This window comes from Nannobrachium achirus (assembly GCF_963921795.1).
Source record: "Nannobrachium achirus genome assembly, chromosome: 8".
Classification (NCBI taxonomy): Eukaryota; Metazoa; Chordata; class Actinopteri; order Myctophiformes; family Myctophidae; genus Nannobrachium; species Nannobrachium achirus.
In genome coordinates this window covers 50,328,101-50,341,140 of record NC_137817.1, presented here as the reverse complement: position 1 = coordinate 50,341,140, position 13,040 = coordinate 50,328,101, and the positions used below count along the sequence as shown (strand labels likewise).

The window sequence follows — 13,040 nt, the reverse complement described above, 5'->3', positions numbered from 1 at the left end:
TGTACTTGTGCCTAAAACCGTCATCTGGTGTGACATGACAATAATTGTTCATAAAATGAAAATGGAGTACACCTTTTTTAAGTTACTCACTTTATCAAAGTCCTTTATCATAACTAACCTGTGATCCACTATAGTTTTGTGAAAATTAATTGAATCTGTATATTTTTTTCATAATCAACACTCTGTGTGAGGCCCATGTTGTCGATCTTTCAACATATTTTAATTTTATTCTGACAAAAACTTTCTTTAAAATTACACAAATATTTGTGACTCTTCCTGATACTATTTTCTATGTAAACCATACACATTTTTTTCGGTTTCATCATTAATAAAGGTATGATTTCTCACTATTTGGAATGTCACACCAGATGACTTAGTGTCACACCAGATGACCATATCTTCATGTGTCAAAGCAAACTGTGTTTTAACCTACCTATTAGTGAGTACTGAACTTTACTGATTAATTAAACAATTACCCAGGAAAAACAGCAACAGTACAATTGCTTTAACATTAAATAACATGGCCTTAATATTTCTGAACAGGATAGTATTGTTGGGCCTTAACATAGGATAACAAAGAATTGTAGTAGTAGATGGATGATGAGGATGTGCACAGGAATGCTACGCACACCTAAGTCTTCTGCCGGCCCACGGCAGAAGGATCTTAAAGAGACAATAAGGTGCATAGCCACACTGGGAGCCAAGGCAACATTTTATTAACACCAATTATTGGAAACAACTCAGCATTCAGGTGTATTACTTTTTTCCGAAGTCTCCTGAACTTGAACACAGCATTTTGAGTTGAACAAATTTATTTACGAATCATGTCGTTACACCACATCTCCACTAGCTAAAGAGTGCTGGGTTGTGCAACTCCGAAAATAGCTGATCTACAAGCTCTCGCAGCACAATGCGTTGAGAGCTTGTAGATCAGCTATTTTCGCCTCGTTTGTCTCGGGTCCTACCTTACCTCATTGTCCAGTCCAGTGAGTGAAAGTACAAAAGTATTAGATTAGATTAGAATAGACATTTAGACTGCATTGTACATCAGCCAGTCACATTTGGTGAGGGTATAGACATTTAGACTGTATTGTACATCAGCCAGTCACATTTGGTGAGGGTAGCAAACCGTTTGCCCTGTTGCGGTTCTGCTATGCCACAGACAACTTCCTGCTCTTTGTAGAAAATGCAGTCTCGCCCCTTTGGCCAGACAAAACCATTTTTCATTTTTCCAAGTTGATTCATGCAGTTTATCTCTAGCCCCTCCTTATTAATGGTAACAATCTGCCCCACATATGGCTTTCCCTCATATTTGATTATGACAAACTGTCCTTGTGTGTATTCATCTGAGGAGGTGTCTGAATCCTCAGCTTGGGCCTCTCCAATAGATGCACTTGTGTCCAGCACCTGAGTAGAGGAGACATTTAAATGTAATTTATTTGTCAGGTAGATTGTTTTTAGTAGTAAAATGTAATTACTAGCAAGTCCTCAAGTTTGCCAAGTATGTTATACTCACTGAGCTCCGGAAGCTGTTTTGGGCCTGCAGCTGACCTGGGAAGGGGGCAGTTCCGCAGATGGGCCACCACTTAGTTAAGGAAGAAAAGGAATGAATGGATGACATAAGTTACTTTATTGTCATTAAACAGGTACAATTACAGGTATCATAAAATTGGCAAAGAGAATGATTTAGTTATACTTACTCATAGGGGTGGGACAAAATATCGATATTTCGATATTATCGGTATTATCGCCCGCGATAATTATCGGTAAATTGCCGTGCAAATATCGATAATTTATTAGAACGTCCATGAGCTCTATGAATTCGCCTGGTGCCACAGAGTGCAGTACACTACTTTGCTCTTTGCTGCTGCTGGTCCTCCGGTGGCGCTAATCAAATAAACAAGGCTCAAATCGGCCGGGCGGAAGTACACCGTCTACCCTAGCTTCTTCCTTTGTGAACACAACAGCGTGTAGCTAGTATCAAGTAGCAAGCTAACTGAATGAACGAACGAACGAGCGAGCGAAGCGAACACACACACACACAGGATGGCTGCGAACAGCGAGAGGGAGAGCCTCTCCCTCTCGGAGAGGCAAATAAAAGATCCACCGGCAAAGTTTCATAGTAAAGTCTGGACCCACTTTGGCTTTTATGAGAATGATGACGGAACACTGGACAAAACACATGCAATCTGCAGGCACTGCCATCACAAGGTAAAATACACCAGCAACACGTCGAATCTGCAGAGCCACCTTGACCATCATCATGGACCCGAGCTAGCGACGGGGGTCAAAATAGTTCGCCCAAATCAGCCTACGATCACTGACTCCTTTAAAGCAAAAGCAAAGCTTCCCTTTGGGTCTCCAAGGCATCAAGAGATAACCAAAGCTATCGGCGTGTTCATCTGTAAGGACCTACGCCCGTACAGTGTCGTGGAATGCAACGGTTTTGTCAACATGATGAAGGTACTCGAGCCAAGGTATGAGATACCGTCTCGTCGACACTTCACAGAAGTCGTCATCCCCGCATTGTATGCAGAAACCAGAGAAAAGGTGGAAGAAGAATTGAAGGCTGCTGATCGAGTGTCACTAACCTGCGATGGTTGGACTTCAAGAGCCACTGAGTCTTTTCTAACCATTACGGGTCACTGCATTGATGCGTTCTGGCAGCAACAAAACTTCGTCCTTCAAACTCGGGAGATGGATGAGTCACACTCTGGCGTCAACTTGGCAAGAGAGTTAAAGAAGGCTACAGAAGAATGGAAGCTCACAGACAAAGACCCAGCCGTGGTTACCGACAACGCGTCCAATATGTGCCTCGCAGTTGAGATTACTGGTTATCAACACGTTCGGTGCTTTGCTCATGTGTTGAATCTTGCCGTCCAGCGTGCCCTAAAGCTGCCCAACATTGCTCAACTGCTTGGAAAAGTCCGGAGGATTACAGGCTACTTCCACAGAAGCCCCCCAGCAGGTAAAAAAAAGGCCCATTATATTTTTTTAATTTTTCTTCATATTGTATGTCTATCATTTTATGTATGTATAAAAAAGGAGGCGTTGTGTGCTTGTAGATCTGCTATTTTTACTAGCTTTGTGTGACAGTCTTGTGTGATGAAGCAGGGCTTTACTGAAAGGAGCTATAGTCATCTTTTTCTTGAAAAACGGATGCTAAAATAAAAATAATGTTTCGAAAATATTTTATAAAAGAATAAGCTTCATCATAATGTGTTTCTATAAAAAAAGCGTAAAATAATGATAAAATAATCATTTTGGCCATTGTCAGACCGACACTTTGTTTACATTCTAGTCTATAGACTAGGATGTAAACAAATTGTGGCCCTACAATGCAAAAGTTGACTATAGCTCCTTGAACTGTACTGTCAGGTATTTATTTCCTATGCAAACTAGTACTAATACAGTATTCAATCAATCAGCTGCAGCCCTGAAGAAGAACCAGACCTGTCTTGGCCTTAAACACAACAAGCTCATCACTGATGTTGTTGTCCGCTGGAACAGTGCCTATGAGATGCTCCAGAGGTTCCTTGAGCAACAGCCTGCTGTCACTGCTGCCCTCTTGTCTCCAGAGGTAAGTTGCTTAATTCTATATTGTGAATGAATTGTATGAATCATCCATAATGTGTGATGTTTGTTGTTTAGAACATTGTGATAATTAGGTTACAGCCTAAAATATTAATAAATAGATAAATAAATAGTAGCAGCCTACTATATTATAAATACTAATTTACATGATGAATTTAGAATACATAATAAAATGTTAATACTGTATTTTATTTTTCTTTAACAATGGTTTTAATGGAAGTTCTATTCTGTTATGTCCTGTTCTTCATTTTTATTAACAATGGTTTTAATGGAAGTTCCATTCTTTTCTGCTCTGTCCTGTTCTTTCTTTAAAGGTCAGAAAGAATGCTACTGACATCTGCAACCTGACTGAAGGAGACCTGAGCAATGCTGAAGCAGTTGTTGAAGCCCTGGAGCCAATGCTGGTGGCAACCAAAAGCATGTGTGAGGAGAAGAGCGCCACAGTCTCCATCATCGCTCCTCTTCTGACTCAACTGCTGAGTGACACGGCCAGCTCTGGTGTGGATCCCCCTGTTGTCAGAGGGCTGAAGAATGCCGTCCATGGAGATCTAGCAAAGCGCTACACGTCTGCCAGGGACAAAAGCTTCCTCCACGTGGCAAGTGCCTTAGACCCCAGGTTCAAGGATATGCCTTTCTTGCCACCTCGAGAGGTGGAGGAGACCTATGCCATGGTGGTGTCAAAGGCTGCTGCCATTATGGTAATTACAACAGTAGCAACACTAAACAGCAGGTCATTTAAATTGTATTGTGCCATTAAACCAACTACTGTTGGATATACATTCAATACAATATTTGAAAATTAATAAAAAAATGTGTGATGTTTTCATTGTGTGATATACAGTAATAATGAAGGTGTGCCACTCTGTGCCAATGTTTTTGTCTTACAGGAGGAGGATGCAGAAGGTGAGGGAGGATGTGCAGACTCAGAGGTGACTGCTGCGGCTGAGGGGAGTGCTGCTGCTGCCGCTGAGGGCAGCTCTGCTGCTGAGGGGAGTGCTGCTGCTATGGAGGAGGATGCGCCACCACCACCAAAGAAGCGATCTGCGCTAGATCGCCTTCTTGGAAAAACTTTCAAGACTGTCAGTTCTCCCCCCTCCAGGTTGACACCTACAGCCACTGCTGAAGAGGAGGTCAAGCTGTACAGGGATGCTAAATCTCTCCAACTGGATGGTGATCCGTTTGCTTGGTGGGCAAAGGAGGCACACAGGTACCCACTCCTGGCAAAGATGGCCAAAAGGTATCTGTGTGTCCCTGGAACTAGCGTTCCATCTGAGAGAGTATTTTCCACTGCTGGTGACATCATCACCGCTCAGAGGAGTGCAATCACCCCTGAGCACACTGATCAGCTGTTGTTCATCAAAAAGAATTATGTCCTTAAAATTAAGGACAAAAAGGAGGCCAAGGAGGCCACAGGTTAAACAAAAAGGAGGTCACTTCACTAGTTTAGTATGTCCTCAGGATTTCATTACATTTTTATTCTTGTTTCTTTATTGTTATACTTTACTTGCACTAGTAAGAACTGAGATGGGTCCAAGTTTACGTAAAGCAAGGTGTTGAAAATACTTGCAAAGCACTGAAATGGGTCCAGTCCACGTTTACATAAACAGTTAGTGCTACTGTTCAGAAAGCACTGTGTCCAGGTTAACTTGGCATTTAATTGCCAGCACTTTTAGTGTCAAGTTTATTATTTATATATGTTTCTCTTATCTTTGTCTTATCTTGCACTGAAGACTGTAAAGAACTAAACGTTTAAAAGAAGTTACTGATGTTACTTGATAATCTTTACTTATTATCAGGCCCACATTTAAAACAATGTGTGATCCTTGGCTGCTAAGCATTGAAATCTGTCCAGGTTTACAGTATGCTCTCCTCAGCGCTTTCTGTCCATCTGTCATTGTCTGCCTTGTCATTGAGCGTAAGGCAATCTAGTCTACACAAAATAGCCTATAGATAAAATAGGCAAGTGTCATTCTCTCATTTCTATCGAGATATTTAAAACTAGTGATCTACAATTATTTTCATTCATTCACCATTGTAGGCCTACTCTATGTATCTTATGCTTCTTTTCAATGACATTGTCACTACATTTTTAGTTATGGATAGTACGCATTGTTTGTTATGGACAGACAAATTGTGGGCAAGTTGCAATGTTGCAGTCAGTGTTTGTTTAGGGTTCTGTTGACTCTGTAAGGAAGCAAGATGCACTGAAATATGTTTGTTGGTACAATAATGTGTACGATTATGGAATAAATGTGTAATTCCAGATTTTTGCCTTTATACTTATTTTTTTCATTTTCAGTTACAGATATCGTGATATATCGTTGATGACATTTCTTGCAATATATTGAATATCGCAATATATCGAATATCGTGATATTATTGTTATCGAGAGCCTAATATCGTGATAGATATCGTATCGTGAGATAGCAATATCGTCCCACCCCTACTTTACTCATCACTTGTCTTGTCACCTGGCACCTCAGCCCTGGAGACTTGGTCGAACTGTAATTTCCGTGGGTTGTGACAGGTGCAGATCTGAGGAAACTGGCAGAAACAACTCAGGTCTCTGTAAACTATCTTTCCCGGGAAGATAGAAAGAACCTGGTGCGTAGTGCTGATGCCAGTCACTGGACGCACTGATGGAGGGACCATTTCATCCATGTTGGATATCTTCTCTTCTTCGATCCACATGACAGTGACTTTTTCAGAGGACTTCTGTAAATACTCACACAGATCCCTCTGTGTTTGTAGGTCACTGCCTCCGAGGACATACATGTCTGCCTTACGCTTCAGCACCCCTCCCACACCATCAGGTGCGCCCTTTCCATGGGAACGCTCTGAAAAGTTCCAGGTGACCCTCTTGAATCCCCATGTATAAGGAATGCTGCTCATGAGGAAGCAGTTTGTGCGATTCCGGTACTGGGTTGCTGGCCCATCACTGAGGACATGCAGGGTGTCAATTGCATTGTCTTGTTTTCCTCGGAAATCATCAATAACTGGCTTGATGTGTGCCCACACAGCACGCTCATCATGGCGTAAGGACTGTGAAATGGTGGCATAGCACTGGGAGCCACTGACTGAGTAGGCAACTCCGGTATGCACTGTTGCCTGCTGCCTATTGCCACCAAAATGAAACGCCTGAATCTCTGTGTTTAGTTTACATGCATAGTTCTCAGAAAAGTTTATATGCAAGACCATTTCATTGGGTTGGATGCTCTCTCTCATTATGTGTCTATACAGTGCAATATTAATTAATCTTGTATCAATTTAGTTGGCCAGAATTCATTTATATGTTCTTTAAAAAAATGTATTTTGTTGTCTATATTTGCTATGCTAAAGTGTGGTGGTTGAGCTAGCAGGACCTAGACTGTTTGCAAGCAAGCTATGTGCAATGTGCAATTTGTCCAAATTAATCAATTTATTTGAATTGTGCTAAATCTATAACTAGTAGTCCTACTTTTTTTCCTTCTTTTTTTTTGTTTTGCTGTATCCAAGTAAGGATAAGAACAGCTATGGTTTTGTTTATGCCCTTCCTCCATATCCATTCATTCATCACTATACAGTATGTTTGTGTATTTTGGAAATAATAAAATCACATTTTCTGTACCACCCATTTTCTGTTGTCAAGTGTCTTATATTAACTGCTTATAACGGATAGTTATTATAAAGTGTTACCACAATATAAGGTTTAGGTTTCTGTGAAGGGGTTTCTGCTCTGTCTGATGAATTTGCTGTATCACCGAATGAAGCTAAATTAAATTATGTAAAAATGTTTAAAACGTTGTTTTAAACATGTTAAAATGTTTTAAATGGACAAAAGAAACATGGGACTTGTTATTTATTGTTATGTCTGTGGGAAAATACAGTATATATCATCTGGTGTGACAATCAAGTCATCTGGCGTGACAAGCAGATATGTCAGACCAGATGACGAAGTGTCACACCAGATGACGTTTTCTGCATTTAGGACTACCTTGAGGCTACCAGGTACACATTAGCATGCTAACAACATGCTAGCTATAACAAAACAACCTAGATTTACATGTAATTATGACCAAAGTTTCAAATAACTTTTGCTTTATTAATGAAAAAGGTGTCACACCAGATGACATCCAGAAGTGCCACACTTGTCAAAGTTTCAACAAGATGGCATTTCATGAAAATGTTAAAATCATAACTCACCTCAGACACCTGTCTTGCAGTTGTGCTGGGAGTGCTGAATAGCCTTACAGAAGAAGGACCTCTCTAGCCCAGTAGGTGTCCAAATTATTGCCTGTTTAATTTTTCCAAACTAGTGTCACACCAGATGATTTTGGTTTGGGGGACAAAATCTTTTTGATCAGAAATGACTGAAAACATTATGCTTGGACTTTGAAAAGATATAGGCTCACAAATAGACATTTTTTTTTTGCCTAAATTCATTTTTAAATGAATTTTAGCAATTCTTTTTCTTAGTTTTATTCAAGTTCCCACTTTGAGAAACAAGGTCGGGACAGTCACACCAGATGACATTTACCATGTTTGGTTGAAGATTCTGAAGAAATGAGGAATGAAATGTTTTAATCTTGAGTAAGTTCACATAAAGCTTAATGTCCTGCACAATATTCAGAAGGTTTTTGACAAATATATTTTTTATTTATACATGTTTGACACCGAGGACAGCGAAAACGCTACGTCACGTCACCCACCCATTTATCATTTACAAAATGAACTAAACTAGTGAAAACAACCGATCTACAAGCACACAACGCCTCGCACCGCGAGGCGTTGTGTGCTTGTAGATCTACTGTTTTCACTACTTTTGTGCGCCAGTCTACTTTGCGGAAAAAAAAAAATATATATACAAATTTGAAACTTGGAGATATAATATTAGCCTACTGTCAAAATGACTAAGTAGGCTACAAATACATAATGAGCATTACATTTAATATTTATTCTACACATTTATACAGCATTGGAAAGCATTAAGAGTGTTTGTGTCATGTTTGTCCTCCTACACGACCTACAGAAACCATATTAAAACAAAATTATATATATTTTTTCCCTTAATACATTTTTGAAAAAGCTCCAGGGAGCCACTAGGGTGGCGCTAAAGAGCCGCATGCGGCTCTAGAGCCGCGGGTTGCTGACCCCCGGTTTAGTCAAACATATATGTGTTTTATTATGTTTCAGCCGCCATCTTTAAATTGCCCGTTTTGAGGGCTTAGCGGCCATTTTTGAGCTTTACATACAGCAGATTTGGATTCAGCGGCCCTTAATACCCCTAGAAAACATGTATGTAATAAATTAACACGATTTGCCTTCAGCACTGTAAATAAGCACCTTTTCTGAAATCCAGCCTAGACTATATTTGCAAAGCGTACAATCACAGCAGGATTATCCTGTGGGTTCCTTGTTGGTAGAGTATGGCAGGCCTCAATGTTGTTTTTGTCTATGGATATGCTTTTGCCAAGAAGGAATGTAGTTACCTGCTCCTCTGTTGATTCCTCATGATCTGTACTGTCTACTCTCTTCTCCCTTGTCAGGGCATGCGAGTAAGACCGTGGTTTAATCTTCAGACCAGTTATTATAACATCGTTCATACGTGAGTACTCTTCTTACACACACACACACACACACACACACACACACACACACACACACACACACACACACACACACACACACACACACACACACACACACACAAGGAGAAATAGTTCAAAAGGTCAATGATAGGAAGTTGTAGTAACCCTCAGACTGTTATCCTATGCACTGCCACTCCATACAGATTAGAAGTTAGAAATATTGGAATCATTAGGGCTTTGCACAGGGCAAAAAGTCCACAGCCCCGTCCTCCTAAAGCACGATGTTATTTCTCTCCGATGCGTCCTCTCTTTGAGGCACATGCAGAGCACAGACTGGGCAGCTCAGAGCGCCAGTGGCATCAGTTCAGAAAAAGCTAAGATATGGCAACATGACTAGTACCAGTCATGTTGCCATAAACAGGCACGATGAAAAGTACATTTTATTATGTCCCCCTGTAGCCAAGGTATGCAGCTGCTATAGCTTGCCATACATACCCAATTGACGCCTCTGCAGAGCGCACCACTCACTCGCGTTGATACAGGCAGCAAAGACAGCGCTCCTTCGCTTAAGCCTACATCAATCCAAAATCCATTTTGCCTGGTTTAAAATAAAGTCGAGTGTCTTTAACGAGGCAATGATGACACGTGATGCAGGCTGCCACATGTCTGTCTGTGTGTCAGACAGGCAGACAGGTAGACAGACAGACATAATTTGGCACAGAGCAAAGGAGAGCGCACCAGAACCAGATACAGAAAGTTTATGCTTGCGGGGTTGATCTGCGCGCCTCCCTCCAGAACAATTTTGCTGCATATCCTATCTACAATTTTTACAAACCTTCTTCACCATAAAGCATAGCAGCAGTTAGCTCTGGTCCATATAGCGTTAGTTGAGTTCTCCACTAACGCTATGGACCAGAGCTAAGCAGCAGTAAGCCTATGATAATATTCAAAATCAAATGCTATGATATATATCGGGACATCATGACTCATGACCTATTTGCGCAGTGCACGTATCAATTAATTAATTATTATTATTTGGACGCACCTGATTCCAAAGCTCTAATCTGTATGTCTACGCTCAATTCTGCAGTCAGACTGTTCATGTTTGCATATTATCCCTTTGTCATTTAAATATTATATTGATTGTGACAGGTGTTACCTGTCAAACGGTGACCATTACACACGGCTATGCACTCCAAGAGAAAATATTATAACCGGTCGGGTTTTCATATACTGGGGGATGAGATTTCCAATTTTCTTGATTTTCTTGAGGTCGGGGATTCCCTATACTGGGGGTGACACTTCCAATTTTTTAGGTCGTGATTTCCTAGACTGGGGGTCGACACTTCCCGAGTGACTTTTCTGCGGTTAAGGTCGACTTGAAAAGAGGTCGTCTTATCTGGCTACCGTCCAAAACATCACTTGCAGCTTAACCTGAGCGCCACTGATGTCCGAGAATTGCATTTTGAGGGTGTAATGAAAATAAAACAATAGTTCAGCATAGCTTACTTTACACTACAGAAGAAATGTCGAGCAGCTTTCAGTGGACAAACGGATAAATTCAACGTCTCCTGGCACTTTGTGGGGGAGAAATGTACAGGAACAATTAAGGCAATATATGAAGACATAACTCACGGCATGAAGAACATGGGTTCACAAATATCTGCAATGTCAGAGGACATTTAAAAAATGCAAAAACACAAAGAGAGAAAAGTCATGACGCCTACGTCGTTACAAATGCTGCATGTGTGAAGTTCTGTGAACAGTCAGGCCAAAAGATTGGATTTGAGAAATAAATCAGATTTAGGCTAGACTGCAGTCTAAATCCAGCCTCAGAGTTAGTATATGGAGGGTCCACATGGCCTAATCATGCCTGACAAACTGGGGGTCCTTGAAAGAACCTCTGAGTTGAGGATGTTTTATATGACCTTATACTGTATCTGTAGTTGACCTCTGATCTCTGTAGATATAATACTGATATAATACTGCGTGCGCACGCGCGCGCGCGCGCACGCACACACACACACACACACACACACACACACACACACACACACACACACACACATACACACACACACACACACACGCGCACATTTAGATCAGGGGTCCTTGAGGGGGTTCCATGTGGTCCCCAGCTAAATTAGTGAACTTAGCTTAAAATCAGTTTAAATACAACATGAAACGTACCATAGATACATTGACTATTTGAAAATAGCTCACACCCCGTTTACACTGTGATGCATTGTGAGCTTGTAGATCTGTTATTTTCTAAATTGACTGCCCCGAAAAACCTCGATTGTCACGATTTTTAAAACTTTTAACGTGGGCGCGTTTGTGTCCATCATGATGGTGCACGATCCGTGCGCCATCGTCCAGTTAATTCATCAGGCGCCCCAGCTGCCCATGGGGGTATGCAGTAGAGACCAGGCTATGCATGTTTTTTGTGAGGGTATCTACCCTAGGGGTCTGAGGCACAGCCCTTGATAAATAGATATCTTTGTTTAAACATGTAATAGTTTGTTTAATATCAAGGTGAACTTAAAAACTAAAATGTTAATTGTCTCCTCCAGACCATCTGTCACTCTGCAATCTGCTGTGACTGGCCTGAGGATGTCACACCTAGATGTAAACTTCTCTTGACCTATTTGTTCCCTGCCTGATCAATGCATGACATATATTTACAGTACTGTATCACTGTGTCTTCCTGTTTAAACCATTTGTCTGTCTGAGTAGGCCATGACTTTGTGTATTGAAACTGTATTTAAGGTCACTTTATTCTTGATGTTGGAACTGAGTTTGAGCCTGGCCGCCGTGAGGTAGGTCAGTGCTTAGGACCTTGTGTCCTTTTTACTTGATTCTATGCCATTCCTGGACTTTGTTTTTGATGCTTCTCTGAATAAAGCTGCAAGGATTTCTACCTACATCACCTCCGGATTCCATATTCTTTAGTTAAAGTTCTATTTCTTTTATTTATATTTAGTCTGTATTTCTTATTTATCAGCCCTTGTCACATTTCAAGACTGCAGAAAGGGGGGTTAAAAAAAAGGATGACATTCTCAAGGTTGACAGAAGATAATATGACTCAAGTTTAGAGATGTTAGTCTTATACAGTAGCTCACACATCCTGATTGCACACTGTCTACTGTATTTCAGCATGAGAATAAGACAAGAGCACTTTATCCTCAATAACATTCAGCCTAAATTGAAAAGTTGTCTTTGGCACACAGGCAGTCAGTCAGTATACAACAATAAAACACAAGATTTTATAGACATAAATCATAAATCATGCGCTAATTTACATTTTGGGGATATTTTTCACAATAATATTATGTACATGTTCTAGACATTCTAATGATCACCCAAAAAATTATTACAGGCATTTTACTTGTGTTTTTTGTGAGGAATAGCTTCAGTGAAAAAGTGAGATGTTGTTCGTCCAGAATGTTAGCCTCTGTCGGGGTGTGAATGTCAGCCTCTGTGGGGGGTATTTATATGCAAATATCGTGGCCAATGACATTGTAATTCTAAACAATAGGATCCAATGGTGTTGTTAATGTGAAAAAAGAACAAGAAAAAAATGTATTTAGCTCTTTTTTTTATCAAATAAAAATGTTGCCAAAAAGCTACGCTGGGCCTTGCAGGGTTAAGCCTCCTGCCTGCTGGTATAACAGCTCGAAAACTTTGGTTAATGCACCTTTGCAAGAGGAAATGGAAACACTTATTAAGTATTACCGTTGGCACAAATAAAACCAAAGGCCCATACAAATCCTGCATTCTGTAGGTCTTTTCAACCACATCTGCGCCAAAAGCAGAAGAACACCTATCCAACTTCCATATATCCACATTATCCAGAGCGTGACTCATTGTCTGACGGAT

At 40.7% G+C, this 13,040-nt stretch overlaps 1 protein-coding gene across 1 annotated transcript; it reads left to right on the top strand.

The window, feature by feature from the left end:
- Positions 1-2,046: 2,046 nt before the first annotated feature.
- Positions 2,047-5,012, top strand: LOC308290189 (E3 SUMO-protein ligase ZBED1-like; the record flags this gene model as incomplete). The annotated part of the gene is made up of 4 exons (XM_080731964.1): positions 2,047-2,968; positions 3,429-3,580; positions 3,909-4,292; positions 4,482-5,012. 4 exons carry the CDS (start codon positions 2,047-2,049, stop codon positions 5,010-5,012), a joined length of 1,989 nt encoding a protein of 662 aa, XP_080588090.1.
- Positions 5,013-13,040: the final 8,028 nt, after the last annotated feature.